This window comes from Mustela putorius, unplaced genomic scaffold, assembly GCF_011764305.1.
Source record: "Mustela putorius furo isolate JIRA1106 unplaced genomic scaffold, ASM1176430v1.1 tig00000738_pilon_pilon_pilon, whole genome shotgun sequence".
Lineage (NCBI taxonomy): Eukaryota > Metazoa > Chordata > Mammalia > Carnivora > Mustelidae > Mustela > Mustela putorius.
The window spans coordinates 2,310,344-2,332,108 of NW_025421463.1; the positions used below are offsets into that span (position 1 = coordinate 2,310,344).

General features: G+C 48.7%; 1 protein-coding gene across 10 annotated transcripts in view; it reads left to right on the forward strand.

The window, feature by feature from the left end:
• Positions 1-21,765, forward strand: part of EFCAB6 (EF-hand calcium binding domain 6) — a 218,989-nt gene that overhangs the window by 142,381 nt on the left and 54,843 nt on the right. For all 10 annotated transcript variants that reach the window (XM_004771166.3, XM_045083732.1, XM_045083734.1 and 7 more), the window contains 3 exons: positions 3,132-3,364; positions 14,010-14,106; positions 18,271-18,389. In XM_004771166.3, the coding sequence (XP_004771223.2) occupies positions 3,132-3,364; positions 14,010-14,106; positions 18,271-18,389 (449 nt within the window). The remainder of the gene's footprint in view (positions 1-3,131; positions 3,365-14,009; positions 14,107-18,270; positions 18,390-21,765) is intronic.

The following is a 21,765-nucleotide window of genomic DNA, read 5'->3' on the forward strand; positions in this document are numbered from 1 at the left end:
ATGGCCCCTGCGAGCTCCCTCAGCGGGGGGCTCACCGTCTGGACAACGTCTCTGCAGGGTCAGGCATGTGTCCATGGGTTCAGATGTATATTTTAAAATAATCAGGATTTACCCCCCCCCCCATATACACACACACAAATGGGACCACTTCATGGTCTGTCCTCGATGTGAGACCTTGTAGGCTGGCCTCAGCATGTGGCCCTGATCAGAGCATCCCCTTTGCTGGTCCCCTTAGGACCAGCCCCGGTCCTGCCTGACTGGCCTGCAGGCCCCCTGGCTCTGCACTGGCTGGGGCCGCCTCTCTAGCTGCACCTTGACCCCTCTCCTCCTCCCCTCCCACCAGCAGGGTTCTTCCTCACCTTCATGTCTTTGCACATTCTGTTCCTTTGCCCGGACGGCCAGTCCAACCCCTCTGATCAGGTACCTGCCAGCCAAGCTCCGATCTTTCTTATGTGCCTTGTCCTTCCCCTCGCCTTCGGACCTGTGGGGAGATCAGCTGCTGTCCGCTCCCCTCCTAGCCCAAGTGTGTGTAGTCTTGTAATCCTCTGAGACAGTTAGGGCTGAGCTGTTCCTGAATCATCCACAGTGAACCGGAAGGATTGCCTACGTGGCCTTATTTAAGTCCTTACTCTACCTTATCGGGTAGGCATCAGCATCCCCATTTGACGGATGGAGAAACCAGAAGTCTAATGTGGGGAGAAACTCAGCCAAAGCCTCATGTCTAGTAAAGATTATATCTGTGTGACTCCAATAAAATTAGGAATCTTCAGGCCGGCAGTGAGCACGGCTCTCCTGCCTACCTTCCACCCTTGACTTGCTGGCATGGGCCTGAAGGCCTTTCTGCCCCCACTGGACTGTGCAAACTCTGATGTCAGGGACTGTGCGGTAGTTACAGTGTGTGTCTGCCCAGCAGAATGCTTGTCACATAATAGGTGCTCAGGAAACACTCGCCATCTCCAGACCCATCAGCTTCATCCCGTGCGTACTGATGAAACCCCGCTCTGAGCTGGAGATAAAGGGAACGGATCAGCGCCCTCATCACACGTCTTCCTTCCAGAAAGGGAGCAGACAGTGAACAAACAAATCTCTAGTGTGTCAGGTGGCGACATGTTCTATGAAGAAAAAAGGCAGGATGGGTGTCAGGGACCGATCAGGGTGCCATTGTCCAGAGCAGGGGTCAGGAAATGCTCCCTGACAGGGGACGCTGGAGCAGATGTGCCGAAGGGTGCAGGTACCCTGGGGGATTCCCCAAGATGCCCAAGGCAGGCTTGGCACATTTAGGACAGTGAGGGAAAGGAAATGAGGGCAGAGGGGTCGCCGGGTTTGGGGGCCGTGGTGGAGGACTTAGGACTGGACCCTGCGAGCGGCGGAGAGCCAGCGGGGTGAACAGAGGTGCACCTGGTGCTGGCCTGAGCTATGGTGGGATCACCCCTGCCACTGGTGCGAGCCGTGTCAACAGTGGGGGTGTGGGGGTGGCTTCCAGCCCCTTGTGAGCTTCCTGTGGAATCTGGGGAGAGGCAGCGGAATGGGGAGAAGCTGGCTGTGGTGCGCGTGAGGAGAGGGTGGGCAGGGATGGTGCGGAGGTTTGTGGTCTGAGCGGCTGGAAGAAAGCGCCGTCACCTCCAGACGTGGGAAAGCTGAGGAGGAGCAAGTTGAGGGCAGGGGCTTGGGGGTCAGGGGCCTGACTTGGGGCTTGTTTGGTTTGACATACAAGTGGGGATGCCCCAACGCCTCTGCAGATGTGAGCTTGAAGGGTGTGGGAGGCCCGGAGCCGACAGTGTCACAGGAATCCGCAGCAAAGAGGTGGCCCGCACCCCGAGCAAGTCCCCGGCGGTGGTGACACAGGTGCCTGCCTGCTGGATGGTGGTGCCCTGTGAGGCAGGGACAGCATTGGAAGTTGGTCCCCAGCCCACTTAGCACAGGGATGGCACGCGGGAGGGGCTGAGTAAATGCAGAAGTGCAGACAGACCTCTCCGCAAAATCCCAAACATCTGGACTGGACACTTGAGTCATAGCGGGTCTCGCTTTGCGATAAATAAGGCAGCTCCTGGGACGTGCAGGTATGAGCGCAGCCGCGGCCCGGGAGTCACCAGGTGGACCCGCGGGTGGGGGCTGCATCAGGTACTGGTGGAGACCAGGGGTGCTCAGGCCATCACGTTGACTTTCCAAGCCCGAGACGCGGGAAGTGCATTCAGGGGAGGCACGGACGTTGGCCAAGACAGAGCCAGTTCAGAGCCCGGGTACCAGGCAGCGGTGTAGGACCAGAGGCAGCAGTACCAGTGAGAGACAGCATGCCTAGGGTTCTTGGAAAACATGCCAGGCAGGTGGCGTACATTAGCCTGTTCAACCCGCCCCACCGCCCGGGGAGGTCGGACTTTCGCGATCCCCATTTTACAGATTAGAAAAAGGAACCATGGCCAGGTCAAAGCTCTCACCTAAGGTGACCCCAAAATGAAGTGGCAGAGCTGGGATTTGAGATTAAACAGCCTGCCTCCAAGTAGTGCCACACAGCCTCTAACTCCCACGTTCGCTCCAAGGCTGCTCCTCATCTGCAGGACGGGGATGGCCATGCCCTCCTGCGGTCCCACCGACCCAGCAGGTGCACCTGTGCAACATCCTGGGGGGACAGCAGGCATGCAAAGCTCAGACAGGACTGGTGCCTCGGCACGGTCCTCAAGAATCAGGCCATGGCCTCTGGATGGCCTCTGGGGAGCCCCCCAGTACCGCACTTGTTCTCCTGTAGACAGAAGTCACCAAACATCATGAAACTTCTGTAGAAACATCGATATCTAGATGTTTCTGTGTCCCTGAAAGCTCCAGCATCCTCTTACCTCCAGTGCTGGAAGGAGCAGTACCATAAACACAGAGAGAGGGGAAGGGAAGGATAAGCCTTTCTGGTCCCTTTCCCTGGATTCTTTGCATTAAAAGAGGCCACCAGAGAACATGGTGTATCATTTCTTGGGAAGGACGTATCATGACAAGGATTTTCCTGGAGGAGTGAGATCTCCCAAAAGCAGGAGTGGGAACGCTGGCCCTTCCTCATTTTGGAGATGAGTCCGTCCGCGTGGGGTTGTAAGTGCTGTCATCGGGGTTCAGAAGGAAGTGCTTTGACGTGTGCATTTTGTTTTTAGGACCCCTACTCTGCCTTCTTTAAAATAGACAGTGACAGGGACGGCATAATCAACATGCATGACCTTCGCAGATTGCTGCTGCACTTACTGTTCAATCTTAAAGACGAAGACTTTGAGCGTTTCCTGGGCCTTCTTGGCTTGAGACTCAGCGTCACTCTAAATTATCGGGAATTTCGAAATCTGTGTGAGAAGAGACCATTCAGGATGGATGATGCGCCTCAGAGACTCATTAGGTAAGAGGGCAGAGCACCTCAGTGCCTTTGCCTGTGCCCAGTCCCGTGCTCCAGCTGGGCCCACGGCAGGTGGGGAGCAGACTTGCCCCCTGGGAGCAATTATTTTGTCTTTTTTTGGTGGTTCCAGAAAAATCACAAAAGGAACATGCATTCAATATAAAAAAGCTAGAAATTACAGGCGCCAATGAGACAGTATGACCTCATCTAGCCTCCCGTGAGTCTCGTGTTGGCATTTCACTGGGAATCAGGCCAATCTTCTTTCAAGGCACACAAGCAGAGACATGCACTTATGTTTTTTCATTTATAAAGTGGGGAATCGGATGTATGGGCTCAGCCTTCTGAGACCTCTGGGCACCCTGCCCTTTGTCTGAGCTGTGCTGGGCCACGTGGGAGGCTGCCCACTAACACTTGTCAAGAGAACACTTGGCCAAGCGTGAACATGGCAGCCCGTGCAATCCATGTGAACTGGCACCACAGAACCCCTTATGGCAATTGATGGAACCCACGTATCATTTCAGGCTTCTCTTATGAATGTAAGCATATACATACACAGCTGACCCTTGAACAGCACAGGATACTTCAACTCTGCAGGCTAAACTTAAAGTGTAGATTTTTTTTTCTATAAATACAGTAAGGTACTATAACTTTGCTTTCTCTTCCTTAATGATTTTCGATCCCAGGACTCTGGGATCATGACCTGAGCTGAAGGCAGATGCTTAACCGACTGAGCCACCCAGGCTCTTCCTTATGATTTTCTTAACATTTTCTCTTCCCTGGCTTTATTGTAAGAATACAGTACATTATACATGTAACATACACCATAAGGGCTAATCGATTGTATTCTCAGGCTTCTAGTCAACACTAAGCTATGGGTAGGTAATTTGGGGCAGGAGTTAAAACTTACATGGGGATTTTCAACTGTGTGGGGTTTGGCGCTCTTAACCCTCTCACTGTTGAAGGATTGACTGTATATCTTCTTCTTTTTATAAATCTGGGGTCAGCCGTGCAAACTGTTTGGAAGATGCAAAGACCCCTCCAGCCCTTTCCCAGCGGTGCTCCGCCCCAGGCCCCTGTCCACTCCATGCCAGCCTCCCTCCCAGCGAGGAGGGGAGTCTGCATGTTAGCCCGGCAGGAACTCCATTCGTGTCTTCCATCTCCCCAGTGACAGCAGACGCCCCCTTAAGTTGTAACAGCGATGCCAAAACCATTGAGATCTGTTGAATGCCAATGGGCTTGAATGAAGAAGCCATTCAGCTACTCCTTGACCAATTATTAGAAGGATACTCCTACTATTTCTGGAAGCATTTCCATCCACTATGACAATGCAGGGACATGTTTTCTGCATGGTTGTAACATTCACTAGCTGTCCTGCCCTTGAGGTACTGGTGGCCCCTCCTTCCACCAGGCAAGGGAGCTCCCTGCAGCGAGGGGGCCTCAGGAGCCCCCATTGCTGGGCCAGATTGCATGATACTTGGCTAGGCTGCAGAGGCCCTCTGATATCGCTCTTTAATTTTTCTCTCAAATTCGTTGGTTTTATTTTGCCTGCACTTTCAGAAAAGCCAGCCAGAGAGAAAACAACTGTAGTCTCTTTCTAAGCGAAATGATCACATAGCATGTGAATTGGACACCTGCTTCCAATTGCTCAAGTTCTGAGGAGTTTTAATATGAGACTTGATTGCTTAACATTAAAACAATACAAAAATATCCTTCCCAAAGAATTTTCTGGAGAATGTATGCAGAACGAACCTAGAAAATTTCAACCACAAAGCGCCATCTTCCCATTCAAATGACTCAAGCTTCTTATTTGTATGTGTGCCTTTATTCAACAAACATTTACTGAGGGTCTGCAATGTGTTAGACGTTGCCCCAGGCCAAGGTGATACAGAGATGAATAAGGCTCCTTTTGAAGGAGATCACGGCTGTCTATGGGACAAGGACAAAAATTAAAAGCTACACTGAAACGTGAGGATGTCTGGAGTGCCACAGAGGTGGGAGCAGCTAAACCTGCTCGAGGCACACAGGAGAAGTGGGACATCTGAGTGGGATCTTGCGGGGAGAGTAGGGTTGGTTGGGTGCAGGCTACCAGACGGTGGTTCAAGGCCAGAGAACGGCATTTACAAAATCTGAGGTGCGAATGTCAAGCACATTTGGGAAATGGGGAGAGGATTTGGGTGTGGAAGTGGCATGCATGGGGGCGGGGTGGGGGCCGGGGGGAGTCCTGGAGAGGCAGGCGGGCCAGCTGAGAAGGGACCAAAGGAGTTCGTCCTTTTCCAGCAGACAGGAGAGGATTTTGTGCGGTGCAGGGAGGGGATCACCTCGCACAGCGGAAAGATCCTTCAGCGGCCCCAGAATAGAGGATGGATGTAAAGGAGGCGCGCCTACAGCCCAGGGTCTGGTGGAGACAGCACAGAGACCCCAACTAAGGCACTGCTTTAGAAAAACGGACCCTCCCATGGCCAGACCCCATACCCATGCTTCATGAAGACACAGCCTTTAGTACCCTGGGGCAGGGGGAAGGCACGACTACTTGACTTTCCAGATAAAGGACCCAGGTGATGGGTGGTGGGCTGAAATGTGAACCCAGGGTGCCTGTTTGGAAGGGCCCCTTTCTCTGCCTAGACACCTCACCCTCTTTCACCCAAACACCCAACCAGCCTCTCTCTCCTCCCCCAGCCAAACCTCAGTGCCATCCCTTTCTGGAAGCCATCCCAACCTCTTGCTGGGGCTCCTCTGCCTTCTGGGCCCTTACTTTCCACCAGCATTATCAAAACACAATACTTTTGAAAACTTTGAGGGTAGTAAATTTATTGAAGAGAGTAAGACCATCTTGTTTCTTCTGTAACTGCAAATATTTTCATTTTTAGATGTATAAATACCAATTAGAGTGATCAGTCCAATGACTTGTTTCACTTTCATATCATTTCTTCCCTTCCAGTCTCTTCCCTTGTTTCAGACACACCTGCCTGTCCATGTATCTCCTGACAACCCACATCAGTACATTTTGGTGACTGTACACCGTAGACGGTGGAACAACACCATCACGTGTCCTTTTAGCAAAATTAAACGCTCCAGCTTCTTGTCACAAATATTGTATGAGCAGATCCTTCCTGTTGAATGGCTAGCTGAATTTAAAATACCAAATTTCCCTTTTGTTCTTAGAAATTTATCATTCATTTGTCAAGAGATCTGGCTTATCTGGTCAGTTTCACCATCCTCACTGGAATCTGGAGTGTGAACCTGTGTGCATTCCTCTTCCAGCTCGTCTGATCTTTGGGAAACATCTTCTTATCTCAGTTTTCTTCCTTCTGCCATTTGAGCATGAAATAAGTATTCTGGATTTCTCACTGTGTTCAAGAAAACCAACAAAACTATGAAGATGGTGTGCTGTCTCCTTTTATACTTTCTTGAAAGATGCTGGTGTACTTTGGGCAGTACGATCAGGAGACTGGGGAATGATTCGTTTCAGTATCATGTCATCGGCTAGGCAATTCCCTCATTTTTTGTTTTCTTTTATTACTCTCTTAGTCTCTTTTCTTAGAATAGTTGGAAACAATGAGTAATGATTGACCACTTTTTAGGATAATGAAATCGATCAGTAAAATTGAAATCAAGATCACTAAGACCCTGTAATATATATGAGAGGGTCAAAGACCCATGTGGTATTGCAAGATAGGATGAGTTTTATCTCATCAAGAAAACACTTTTTTTTTGTTGTTCTTTGAAGGATCTCTAAGAAATGCTGAAAGTCCAGAATGCCAGTTCTCTTTCATTTTCTGGATTGTATAGAATTTTTATTTTTGCCTTAAATACTTGATATAATTCACCAAAGAGGTGATCAGGTCCTGGAGCTTCCTTTGTTGGAAGTACTCACACTATGAATCTAATTAATTTAATAGTTAGATCATCCACAGTTTTTCTTCCTTCTTGAACGAGTTTTTGTAGTTTGTGTTTTTTCAGATATTGATCCATTTCACCTAAGCTGTTAAATTTGTGGGAATAAAGTTGTTCATAGTATTCCTCCTTTATTATTATTTTAATATCTGTGGGGTCTCTAGTGATATCTCCTCTTTCATTTCTGATATTGGTCGTTGGTGTCTTCTCTCCTTTTTTCTTGATCTGTTTAGCTATAAAGATTTATCATTTTGTCGATATTTTCAAAGAACCACTTTGTTTCATTGATTGTACTCTATTGTTTTTCTAAATTTCATTGATTTCTCCTTCTTATGATTCCTGCTTTGAGAATAGTTTTCTCTTCTTTTTTATTTTCTTAAGTTTGGAAACTCGGATTTTTTTAGTTGGGTTCTTTCTCTTCGAAGAAAAACCTTAAATGCTGTCAATTTCCTTAGAGGCACTGAGTTGGCTGCATTCCACAGACCTGGATATGTTATGGTTTTAATTTTCATTCCGTTAAAAATATTATCCAATTTCCCTAGAGACTTTCTTTTGATCCACAATTATTTAAAAGTGTGTTTTTGTCAACTTCAAAATATTTGCATGGTTTCCAATTATCTTTCTGTGATTGATTCCTAGTTTAATTCTGTCATGGTCAGAAGACATGCTTTGTGTGATTTTAATTGTTTGACATTTGTTCAGCTTCATTTTACAGCCCTAGAGATGGTCTGTGTTGGTGAATATTCCATGGATCCTTGATGATAATGTGTCTTTGGCTCTTGTTAAGTAGAGTGGGCCAGTGAGATCAGGTTGCTTAATAGTGTTCCTGTCTTCTGTGGTCTTATTTTCCGTTCATTCTATCCATTACTAAGAGAAAAGTGTTAAAGTCTCCAAAACCAGTATGCGTTTGTCTATGCCTCCTTCCCATTCTATCCATATATGCTTCATGCACTTTGATATCTGAGAAAAATAGTGTATTTATACTTATCATTTTGCTTCTCTTCCCTTATTTCTGAAGTTCTAAATTTCTCTCTGCTGTCATTTTTCCTTCCTCAAAAGGACTTCCTTCAGCAGGTGTTTTAGAGCATGGCTACTGGAGACAAATTGTCTTAGTTTTCCCTCACTGAGAAGATGTGTCTTGCTCCTTCAGTCCTAACAGGTATTTTGGCTGGGTATAGAATTCTGGGTTAACACAGTTGTTTTCACAGCACTTTGTGAATTTGATTCCATTGTTTTCATGGTTTGTGGTGAGAAGTCTTTGTCATTAAGGTGGTCCTGCCCCCGTGGTGGCACTTGTGATTTTCCTCAAGTTGCATTTAAGACTTCCTTCGATTTATCTTTGGTTTTGAGTAGTTTTAGTATAATGTGTTTGAGCATGACTTTGTAATCTTTTGGGGGGCTACCAAACTTCTTGAATCATTAAATTTATTTTTTCATCAAGTTTAGAAAGGTTCCAGCTATTATTTCCTCGTGTTTTAAAATTTTTTGGTACCAGTCTCTCCCTCCTCCTCTTCTTAAATCTGAATGACATGAATGTCAAACTTTGTGGTTTTGTATCACAAGTCCCTATATGTCCCTGGGGCTATATTATTCTCCCTTTTTTTTCTGTGGATCAGATTGGATTAATTCTATTCATCTGTCTTGAAGTTCACTGACTCACTCCACTGTCATCTGAATTCTGTCATTGAGTAAATCCAGTGAAAACTTTATTTCAGTTGTATTTTTCAGTACTAAAATTTCCATTTGATTCTTGTCTTCCCCCAGCCCTTTTTTTCAAGCTTCTATTTCTTGGCTCAGAACATCCGTCTTTCTACTTACTTCAAGGACATTTACTCTTACTTCATGGTTATCATAGCTGCTTTAAAATATGATAATTTAAACATCTGGACCATCTTGTAGTTGGGCTTCTGTTGTCTTTTACCTTGAAAATTGTTGGGATTTTCCTGGTTCTTTGTATACCAAGTGATTTTGGATCTTATCATGGACACTTTTAATATTATATTATGATGCTCTGGCCCTGTTAAAATCCTCAGTAGCATGTTGATTTCTTTTATATTTATTTATTTATTTTTAAGATTTTATTCATTTACTTGACACAGAGAGACAGAGAGATTACAAGTAGGCAGAGAGGCAGGCGGGGGGTGGGGAGCAGACTCCCCACTCAGCAGAGAGCTTGATGTGGGGCTCGATCCCAAGACCCTGAGATCATGACCTGAGCTGAAGGCAGAGGCTTAACCCACTGAGCCAACCAGGTGCCCCTTATATTTATTTTTTAAGCAGAAAATCAATCCAGTTAGGTTCAGACTGCATGTCCTGACCTGCCTTCTGTAGTTTCCCTGTGAGGTTAGTTTCAAGGCCATGGCAGTAAGTCTTCACTACGTAGCAGTCAAGTTCTCAAGGTTTCTGCTCTGCTGCTTTGGGCTAGTTTCACATACATGCACAGCAGAGGTAAACCTGGGACTTCCTGCACAGATTTGGGCATCCCATTTTCCAGATCTCTCCTCTCTATTTCTCCCCATAATTTCCAGCCCCAAGAAAAGCCCTTGGTTTTTGGTCTTCTGACTGGAAACTAGGTTTTAGCCTATCTATACTGTTATGTACTTCCTATGATTGGGTCCAACCCCAGGGCAACACAATGAGAGAAAAACAATAATGTGGATACCCTCCACATTCTTGGAACACAGAACGTGTCCTCTGGTGAAAGAGAGGAGTTGCAGTCTTAGGGACCTACTTGGCCACTACTGCTGCTGGCCCTGTCACAAAAGTACAGTTTTATAACTGGGAGTCCTGGCATCAGGACTGGGAGAGTGAAAAGAGACAAGAGGCATTCTCCCACCATACTCTTTGTACTTCAGGACCCTCCTTCCGAGTTCTTTGGTCAGAAGAACAGGCTTTCTTTTGGAGCTTTTCTCGTCCGTGCCTGCTACATGGTTCCAGAATCAGGAGTGCCCTTAAGCCTAAGCTGGGAATACAGGCAGTTAAGAACGCATGAAACTCACAGTCTATCAGTCATTCTTCAAATTTGATTTCCCCCTCCATCAGCCTCCTATTGTTTACTTTTTAGTGTCCTCAGGGTTACTTTTTGTCTTCCCTCTAGAGTTTTGAGTTGTAATCGGTGGGGGAGAGAGGATGGAATTGTGCTTACTCCTTTTTAACTGGGACCAGAGGCACATCTCAGGACTCCTGACCTGCCTAGAGTGCTAGTCCCTGAGATGACACAGCTGCCTCTTCATCACTCATGCCTCAAAGAGCTGCTCCCTGGCCTTCCTAGCTGAAGATTCCCCTCTCACCCATCTTGAGATGGGTGAAGTATCTGAAGTTATCTGATTCATTCATTTTCCCATGTGTGTTATAAGTTCCCACCATTGCAGCATGAGCTCCTTGAGGATGTTGGCTATGTCCATATTGTTGGTCAGTGTGTTTGTAGGACCTAGAGCAGCACATAGTAGGAGTTCATATATATTTGTGTCTGACAGACTGGCTAATAGGAAGACTGTATCTTCCTGACTATCAGGATCTAAAGAGCCAGGGAATAGGAGTGAAAACCAATAGCTTTGGAAAAGGCCACAGAAAAACCTTCTGATCTCTCTAGGGGAGACTGGTATGTAAAATGGGACAGGGGAGAAACAGATGGGAAAAATCATAGGAGTTCCTGGTTTGAGCGTGGGTCCCTAAGAAAATAATCAAGACTAATGGCCTAGAAGCGAAATCAGGTTGGTGGGGGCTGTTTGGATATGCGTTTAGATAGTGAGATCAGTGTAGGTACATTGACTTTGCAGACATAGAATCCGCATCCTTTGGGGGGAGTTTAAGTGAGACCTCTGGGTGCAGGTTGCATTTAAAAGGAGTCTAAAGGTGAAGGCAGGGGAATACTCATCATCTGGACCTACAGCCCTTTTAAGCAATAATTGTGAATATGCAACATAATCCCACCAACCTTCTCAAACCTTTAGTGGTGAACTACTGGTCGACCTTTGGATCCCTTTCTACCCTTGAAATTCCATGATTCTGTGAAGTCCGGTAGGCAGTTGGAGAGAGATGGAACAGAAAAGCAGGTGATGTTATAGCACTAGCCGTACAGGCGTGTGGGTAAAAGGTATCAGGGGGCAGTTGGGGACATGAGAAGGGACGACCTTTCAGAAGAGAGAATAAACTTTGCGATGGAAGGAGAGGACTGGTCAAGGGTGGAGGGAGCCAGGGAGGGAGGGAAAAATCACACTGACTGAAGGAACACATTTGCCTGGGCCCAGGGTAGGTGTCCCCCAACCCCCACCATGGGGTCATTTAAAGAGCAACATGTGGAAGGCAACCAGAGGGGGAGAGATCATTAACAGTGACACGTGGAACAGCAAAGACCCCTGGATTCGGCAATAAAGAAGTAATTGGTGAATTTAAAGCCTGGGGTGAGGGCTTCAGTAAAGGGGGGTATGCTCGCCTGGTTTACCCATAGGCCCCCATGAACCGGCATTTGCCCCGGGGGAGAATGAAACTGGGCCCATCGCATTTGGTCCATTCAAATGGTAACTAAGGAAGAGGGAAGAGACCCCACCCACTCTGCTGCTGGTCCTCAGTACCCTGCCGACTGAGTAAATGCCAGAACTTGGTGTTTGCCAAACAGGGGGAGTCACTGTGTATGTAATTCACAGCTGATGTAATTAAAATAAGACCCTTTCTCTGTTGTACACAGGTCAATATCCCGGTGTAGGTTTCCAGGATGATCACGGCCACCAATGAACCTGGTGACTAGCAGGTGCAGGGCACTGTAGATCATCAAGGAATGGGAGGAGTGGTCCAGGACAGCTGTCAGGGAGCAGCAGCATTTCTTCGAAGGGACTGGAAGGAGAAGCCAGGCAGAGCACTCAGTACTGCTTGCTCTGTTGATTCTAGCTGCCATGACCTGGTTTGCCATCTGTTTGTGAAATGCAGGACAGAGTGGCGCTTCCAGGAGAGCCTTGGTTGGTGGGAGGAAGCCGCAGGCTCCGCTTCTCCAGCCTGGGCGCCTCAGCAGCATGCTGGCAGTGCTGCGTTTGCTGAGACAGAAATGCTCAGTGGCAAGAAGACTCCCAGTGCATAAAAACCAAAGGTGGCCCTCACCTCTGTGAAATGTAATATTTGGGGGCTTCTGGTGGCTCCATTGGTTAAGCATCCAATGCTTGATCTCAGCTCTACTCTTGATCCCAGCATTGTGAGTTCAAGCCCCACATTGGGCTCCATGCTGGACACGGAGACTACTTAAGAAAAAAAAAAAAAGTAATATTTAATGGATCTTGTCCTACAAAGAGTGAAGTTAAAAGAGCACCAAACCTGTAGCTTCAGATGGAAGCAAAAATGGTAGTGAGGTGGTGTCAGAGACCTGAGAGTGATTGGCTCCCAGGTACTGGCAGTGTGTGGTTTTGGCAACTTATTTAGCCTCTCTCAACAACGGCTTCCTCTTTTGCAAAGTGGGATGGTAATGCTGGCATTGCCGAGAAATCTCGAGATCCTGCGGGTCACCTGACTGGCAGCGCTCAGCCACCACCGGTCCCTGAGCTCACCGTGGCCATCAGTACCCCAGAAACCCTCATGGCGCTGCCGACCTGAGCGTCACCCAGACAGTCATGTTCAAAGCCACCCTTCTTTGGGGATTACATAAACCTTTGACTTCCGTCATTTGGAGCACACAAATGCCTGCATCCTCATGGCGGTTGACTTTAGACATTATTTCTTAGAGTCAGTTCTTTTGCAGAACCAGAAATAATACTTGTTTAAAGGGTCTACATGGAGCTTCTTTGTGGTCTGTCCCCCGCACTGGTTTTCCTGGGCCCCGTAAGGAGAAATTTCTTTGAGGGGCTGGATGCCTCAGTCAGGTGTCCCTCTTACACACTCTTGGGCAAGATGCGCTCATCACCCGACGGGCCCAAGCACAAGTGCGGGCTCCAAGCGCAGCCTCAGATGGTACCCATTTCAGGAAACCATCGGGGTGATGTCTTCATGGCCCGTCTTGCTGGAGGAACGTATCCAGTGCTCTTGTATCTGCAAGGGGAGTATTTCAAGGGCAGATGTGGGTGCAGAAAGCTCGGGTGCCCAGAAATGGAGTGAGAGGTGTCCCCAGGAGCAAAACAATTACAGAGAAATAAGTCGGGAAAGATTTTATAGGTTTCCATACACCCCTTCCTTAGTGGAAGAATTCAAGGCATTTCAAATTTCTCCAGCCACAGCCCCCATCGCCCCTCACCATGGCCAAGCCCCAGTGGTAAGCACCGGGTGTTTATTACAGTGTCTTCTGTGTCCATCATTCTGTAAGGAAATAACAGAGTTTTGATCATTTTATGTACCCTAAACCCAACCTGTGCACAGCAGCGGGGACGGAGGAATAGGCAAATCCGCCCCCACTGTTCCTGAAGTTAGCTTGCCAGTCATCTCAGCGTGTGAGTTCAGAAATAAAAGTTTTTAGCTGTTTTCTTCTGAAGATACTTACTATTCTATTGTGGGGTTTTTTCCCCTTCAGAGAATAAATGAGCCCTGTTTGTTTTGTGAGCTGCACAAAAAGTTGAGCAGCATTTATCTGAAAATAAACAAGGACTTATAAAATTTAAGAAGACTTCCCTAACATACAGCTGGGGAAATGAGACTGTATTTTAGGAATTAAGTTAGACCAGATGTGAAATCACAGACTTCAGCGGTGTCTTTGAAACAAACGTGGATGGGGAACCCCTTGGGAGATTAATGAGTCCATTAAATTTAAACACAGTTATTTATTTTTTTTTCTTTTAAGACCAAAACAGAAGGTCGCAGATTCAGAACTAGCTTGTGAACAGGCTCATCAGTATCTTGTTACCAAAGCAAAAACCAGATGGTCAGACTTATCTAAGGTAAGAAAATGATTATTTCCTTAAAAGGAAAGGAAATGTATTTCAGTGTTCCCAGATCACCGGGATGATCAATCTGTTTCGATCCAGTCTTTGTATACCCAATCAGTGACTTCTGCTCGTCTTAAAATACTTTTCTAAAATAAATTCTCACATTCAAGGTCAACTGGTGTTTAGAAAAATGACTAATTATTGGAGTTACATGGACAGAAATTCCTAGCTTTATCTCAGGTTTGATATGAGTTAAAAATTAAAAAGAAATGACACTGTCATATCATATTTACACAGTTCAAAATATGCATCTTTAAGTGGTATTTCTTCCTACGTTCCACAATTGTAGGAAGCACGTCCTGAAGGTGCGCACCCTTGATGGGCAGTCACGTACACTGATGTGGTGTTGAGACAGCAGCATGACCTAACGGCAGCTGCACCCCCAAGACAGTAGAACCGAGCATGCAAGACTGGGTTCACCCCAAGTCTGGAGTGTGGGGTCCTCCTTTCGTAACGCAGCAAGGACACAATAGCTTCATGTTGGGGACCATCTTTAAAACCACACAATGGAGGTATCTTCACGTTGTTGTGAAGAATGCCTCCACTTTGCTTCATTTGGTCCTTTCTGTTCTATGTTTGTCTCTCGCAAGGTCTGTGCACAACGGGATGTCCTGTCCTGTAAGTCCTGGGCCGCCCCTGGGCTGCCTTTCCCCAGTCCTCCGAGCTCAGAGTTGACTGTGCAGCGGCCCAGGGTGCAAATCACATGGAACAAGTCCTCGCACGCCCACTGGGCAGGGCTGGCCTTCTAGAGCCTTCCTCTGGGAATGAAGGGCCAGCTCTGGGCTGGGAGCTGCGGCTACACAGCCATGCCAGCTGGGAGAGGGCAGAGAACCCTGTGTGACACCATCCGCCACGCCCTCTCATCGGCTTCTCTCGGCCTGCCTCTCTTCTCCTCCCCACTACCTCTGTCCCTTCTTTCTCCCTCCGCCCTCCGCTGCCCTCTCTCTCCGCACCCGGCCCCACTTTGATTAAGCAGCATGGGTTTGTGCCAGGGGTTCGGTGGTAACAAAGGTCTGTCTGCTTCCACCTGTCTGCTCACCGGCCAGGGCAGGTGGCAGTCAAGGAGCACAGGCAGCTAATTAACAAAGCAGGTGGTGCTCTGGGATGCTGGGGTGCGACCAGAGGGCCGCAGAGGTCTTGGTTTCCGTCTTCTGGCATCCATCCTTCCTGAAATGCTTCCCCCGCCAGCTCTAGGATGGCTCTGTGTGGCCTCCTCTGCTCCCTGCCTGGGCCTGCCCTGGCCTGGGCTGGTGATCCCCCAACCCCCCACCCTCCCCACCCCATGTCTCTGTGTCCACGGCTGCAAGCAGGTCCTCCGCACTCGCCTCTCCACATCTTGAATCCTGTGTGTTCTCAAGGTCATCTTTACCCTTGATACTCTACGGCACCCCCAGTGTGTTCAGAGGAGGCTCGGGGACCCCGGAGTGCTCTGCTGCTAAACCAGCAGCCTCAGGTCTGTCTCTTCTAGAACTGGGCCTGGCGGAAGTGTGGGGAGGGAGGAGGACTCGGCAGGTGGCAGAGGAAGAGCAATCAGAGCGGCTGCGAAGGGGTGTGGGGGGCTGCTGTGTTGGGAGTCAGGCGTCCTGCCCGTCCCCACACCTCGCCCGGACCCCGCAGGACTGACTGGTGCTGCGTGTCCCAATGGTCGCCTATCAGATGGCTCTGCCCACTCTTGCTTTATTTTGAATAAAGCTCTGAAGGCACTCGTTCTGAATTCTGAACCTGCAGAAAGTTCAGTGACGCATAGCTACTAAGACTAGCGGCCTTTACAACAGCTGCCTGGTGGTGAGGCGGGGGTGGGGGGCGCCCCTGGCGCACCCCTGCAGCGGAAGGGAGCTGCGGGCCCCGGTGAGCCGCCCAGCCAGGCTAGGCCAAGGATGCCTCCGGCCGCGCGCTCGGATGCACACGGCTGTCGGCCCATTCTGGGCGGCCTCATGGGCTCCTTCCCATGGAAGTGGTTTCAGAAAACAAGTTCACTGAGTTCTTCAGCAAACATTATTATGAATTAAGGATGCACAGTTGCAGGATATTAAAGACACAGTGACCAACAAAGGACATAGTCTCTGTCCCCAAGAGACAGAGGTATAAGCACCAAGAAGGGCGCCAAGGAATGGTGTAGACTACGATGGCAGTGGCTCGTTTTCAAGCTTGTTTTTTAAGTTGTGACTCTACAGTGGACTAGAATACATACTATATGTATAACAGAATACATATTACACGTACAGTGGACTAGAATACAGATTATATATAGCATGTATATATTTGTGTGTATAATATACACGAGCACACGTAGTGTATAGATGTTGTAATACACATAATAGTTAGGTACATGCACAGTTTAGGTACGTTGATGGTAACATGTATCCCAAGCTGTGTCCCACCACGTACCCACCATCCAGATGAAGGCAGAGAACACTGTCCGTGTGTGAGACGGCGCAGCCTGCTCAGGGTCAAGGGCCAAGACGGTGACTAGCTTCGGCTCTGTGGGCCATTGACTTGGGTCCCAGCTACTCCTCTCTCCTGTGATGGCCCTTGGGACCATCAGACTTTCTCTTCTCCTCCACACTGGATGCGTGACAGTAGTTCACTGCAACGCTGAGTAGCAACTACGGGTTACTAATGGGGTCACTAATGAGAATGAACACCTTCTCCTCTATTCCTGAGTCTGATTTCCTTTCTCTGTCAAGTGCTTGCTTGTAAGTCTTCACACTGGGTTGTCTGGTTATTTCTCATCAGTCAACAGGAACTCGTATGACAGTTCAGCTCCTGGTCTGGGATAAGTGATACGTGATGCAAGTGTCTTCTCCCGGTGTGTGTGTTGTGTTTCCACCTTTCTCATACAGTATCTCTCAGCAAATATAAGCTCTTCTTTTTGAGGTAGTCAGATGCATTAACATGTCCCTGTAGGTCTCATCCAAGAAACTATGTCCCACCCAAAGTTGTGAAGATGTCCTTCCAGCAGCTTTCCAAGGTCCTTCTAGCAGCTTTCCAGGGCAGCCGTTCACATCGTGGTCTTGAAATCCACACCACCTGTCTCCTGTGTGTGGGGAGACACAGCTCTGATTCCACTCTTCCATAGGGAGACCCAGCTGCCGAGCCCCTTAAAGGTCATCTTTTCCCTCCCTGACCTATGGCATCACCACTGTCCTGCATCAAGGCCCGTGGGTGTCTCTGGGTCATCACTCTCTTCCACTGGTCATTCTGTCTGTCTTGGCACCAACACCACATCCCTGCAGTCACCATAACTGAGTAACACGTTTTAATCAGCTGGCAGGCAAGCGCCGCCTCCTTGTTCTTGAAGAGTTTATGAATCCGTTTGTTAAGTTGCACAAAGGAACAAAACTTATGGGAAATTCATTGGGAAAGAAATGATGTCTTTATAATTTCGAGCCTCTCCAGTTTGTACTCATAGTATATCTCCATTTATTTTGGTATTTTTAATATCATTCAATAAAGTTTTAGACTTTCCTGTGCGGCAGTCTTGCAATCATTGGTAAGATTTGTTCTTAGGACTTTCTGGTTTTGATGCTATTGTAAGTATTATTTCCTGAAACCCTAACCCTAATCCTAACCCTGACTCTACAACGTTGTCACGAGGAGTGTCAGATGAGCTCTTACGTGCAAACAACTTAAGTCAGTGCCAAGTTCCACACGTCACCTTTAGTCTGTGGCTCTCTTAAATGGCCAAACAATCCCCAGATACATTTTGCTCCCCTCGGCGACATTAAAAAAGCTAGAACAGCTGGGGTCTCACGCGCCTTATCCCCCCTTAGGGCCGGAGGGCTACAGTCTCATTTCCCAGGCACTGCTTGACCCTTCTTTCTAGTCGTTTTGAACCCAAGTCATTGGTCAGGAGAAGAAGCCCAACCACACACCTGAGACCACTCATTACCCAGAAACAAGCCCCTTCCAGTATGTGATACTGGTGTCTATTTCGCTGTGTAACCTCCTTCACAGGAATGGCCAGGGCATCTGGAACTTTGATAAAAAAGTAATGAAGCTGGTGGATGGGGAGAGAAATATCTTAGATTGCTTGAGATATTGACTCCTGGCAATCCTCTAGAGTGCCATGAACAAGTTTTATATGTTACTAAATGTTGTCTTGTCGTGTTCTAGAATTTTATAGAAACTGATAATGAGGGCAACGGCATTCTTCGGCGGCGAGACGTAAAGAACGCGCTCTATGGTTTTGATATTCCCCTAACGCCGAGGGAATTTGAAAAGCTCTGGATGCGGTAAGTGGAATCTGCAGGTCCGGCCCCCGCGACCCTGCCAGCCCCGGGTTGCTGGCTGCGGCAGACTGAGCCCCCACCTGGCATGCCGCTTGGGGGTGCGATGCGGGGCCTGGAAAGGTTCCCACTGGGTTGTGTCTGTCCTGTGTCCTTGCTCCCTCAAGAAAGCAGCCTTGGCCAAGAGGCTGGTCTTTAGGACCATGGAGAATCGGGGTAAAATGTTCGTCATGGATACCAGACTGGAGAGGTTGGCATTTGCAGGGAACAGGAAGTTCAAGTCCAAACTTGTATCGTTTTAAAAAACTAAGTCACTCTCCAAAGACTCTATTCTAATACAACTAGCGCAGCAGACAGAGTCGCAGTGGTTAAGGGGAGAAACCATCTCTCCCATTGCCCAAAGATGGAAATCAGTGCCGCACAACTGTTTTCTAGATAAGTAATTTGTTGAGAGAAAATAACCAAACTTTTGGCAACTTGGAGAAGTTTCCCGAGGGTGTCTTAAACTGGACATAATGTCTAATACTGGTTACATTTTTCAAAATGAATTTTAGATTTAGCTGTTCCTGAATTAGGCCCCCAGTTGCAATATTCCCCACGTAGATGTCTGAGTTTCAAGGTGCGCTAACAATGCGGTCCATTTCCAAGTTCCGGATCCATCTCTGAATTACCTCCATCTTCATGATGTGTTCGCCGCCGCCTGCCTTCCCCCAGGACGGCGCGCCAGTATCGTACACCCTCTCAGGGCCAGACTCACCAAGCAGCTCATGTAATTTTTTAGCTTTTCATCTGCTCAAAGTGGAAGGCTGAAATGTTGGCCGAGTTTAGAATTAGGTGGGCTGTTTTGTGTCTAATTTAGAAAAGCAACTTGAAGTTCTTACAGAATCCTTATTTTTTTAGATCAGCTCCAGCACAGGGCCAGGGTAGGCTCCTTATTCATATTCCCTTTCGGTACATGGAATGAGTAGGTCCCACTGAGTAACCAGAAGATTGGGGTACACGGACACATGGATGGACCTCTCACTCTAGGCTTTTTGGATGATGAAAGGTGACTGGTCCCGATAGGGGCCCATCGGGGGGACACAAGCAGTAACCCAGATGCTGGGGCACAGTGTCACCTGGGACAAATGCCAGAGGAGGGACCATGGGAGATAAAAGTGGGAGGAGAAGGAAGCTGTCGCGGTAGGAGCGAGGTTGGAATGGTTCCGGGGTTCTTTATTCGTTTTTTTGACATTATTAAATGTACACATGTCTGCCCCATGCTGAAAACTATGTGAGGTCAGAATTTTATCTGCGTTTGTTCAGCTGCCTGTACCCCGTGGACGGTGATTGGTGGAGAGGGAGAGCTCTGCCACCAGGCGTGTGGTCATGGCTCCTGCCTCCGTCCTTAGAGCTGTGTGGCCTCTGCAAAGTTACTTAGTGTCTCTGTGCCTCACTCTGCTCTGCTCAATTTGTCTGAGCGGTGTGTTGGTCAGGGGAGGCTAGCTGCAGGAACGAATGGGGCCGACATCTCAGGGGCTTGTCCTGATAACAACGTCTCCACCTAGTGTGGGTGTCAGTGTTGGGGGAGGGGGTCTGCCCTCAAATCGTTCAGGGGCCAGGAGTCCCACCCACCCCTGGATCTTCTGTGTCTGCCAGCAGAGAAAGAGAAAGAGCACAGAGGACCATGTGGTCAGCCTTGTAGAGACCAGGCCTAGAAATGGGGCCATCACCTTGCCGACAGAATGTCGGCCAGAGTTCCTTCACGTGGCTGCTTCCACCTGCAAGGGATTCTGGGAGAAGCAGTGTGGATGTGTGTCCTAGAGCAAAAAACAAATGATGACAGGGAAACCCATGATGGCATCTGTCACATGTGGAATTACCTCCTTGGAAGAAGGGAGAGGGGTATTCAAGAGAGAAGAAGCTTCAGGAATGGTCATACCAGGATCTAGGCAGGAAAGCAGAAACCACTCTACCATCTCTGGCCAAGCAGGGCTGAATACAGTGACTGCTACAGATGTCAGAGGGCAGAAGTCTGAAGGGGGAATGTGGCCTTACTCAGAGCCCAGAGGCTGCTGCCCCAGTGGGCTCACACAGTGTGGGGGGAGGGGTCACCCAGAGATCAGGAAACTGCTCCCCAACCCGGGACTGAAGGGCAAAAGAGAAACAGAGTCTTTCTTGGAGGTCAGGAAGATGCCTCCACCCCCGCGCAGCCTCAGAATCTGCTAGAATCTCAGCCATGTGCAGAGCAGCAGCCATGGCCACCGCCACAGCAGGACATGGAAGTAACCAGAGTGGCCCTCTGCCCGCCTTCTGTCCGGCACAGCTCCCTGCGAGCCGCTGGGGGAGTCACTCAGAAGATGTGCGGAAGGATGAGCGTAGGGTTGAGAGTCACCAGAGGAACGTCTCTGCCAATGGGCAACGGAGGGTGTCACATTCCAGGACTGCAGAATAACCGGGTGCCCAGGGTGCAGGTGGCTCGGGTGGGCAGGATTGCAGGCCGTACGTCCGCTGATCCGAATCACGAAGGGCAGGACAGTGTGGGGACCCTATGCTAAAGCCAGGTGTTTAATAGGGAAAGACCCACACAGGCCTGTGTCCTAGAAAGATCACTCTGGCCGTAGTGGGGAGGACGACCTACAGGAGGCTGGGTGGGAGGCACAGAGATGAGTTAGGGACTCTGTCACTGGTCCAAATGAGAAGTGGTGAGCTTTCCTGGCAATGCGGGGAGGACTGGGAGGGAAGTGACAGGTGCGAGAGAGATTTAGGAAGAGCAAATAGGCCTTTTGCAGCCTGGAAGGGGAGGTTATGTGAGATCAGATGCTCCCGCAGAAACCGGGAAGAGAACCGGCGGTGGCCTAGTGGGCCTCGCCGAGGTCCGTGCTCCAAACAAGAACTGCACCTGGTCCCATGGCCACCCCGAGCTGTGTGACGGGGGGCCAGTGGCTCACCTTCTCTGGGCTTCAGTCATCTCTCAGATAGGAGGGCGACGGGGACCAAACGGTAGAGGCAGACTACCTGGCATACAGAAGCATAAAAACTGGCAGCAAAAAGATCATATAGATTAGAAATTCCTTTCTAATTGTGATATGAATGCACACCCATTTTAGAAGTCTCAGAAAATCCAGAAAAGCATAAAGGGAAAAAAAAAAAAACAACAACGAAGCACCCGTGACATTCTCGGCAGACATGATAAATGGTGACCTGGTGGTGAGGCCTTCCCCCCCCCATTCTCTGTGCATGATGTGATGATCTCAGCCAGTGGTCCTCACCCACCTTCACCCTCCTGGCCTGTGCCTCTCAACCAGCCCGTGTCAGCTGGTGACGGCAGCTGCCTTGCCCCGCTCCACACCCCACGTCCACCCCTGCCCTGAGGAGCAGGAGGTGCTGAGCCGGCGAGAGG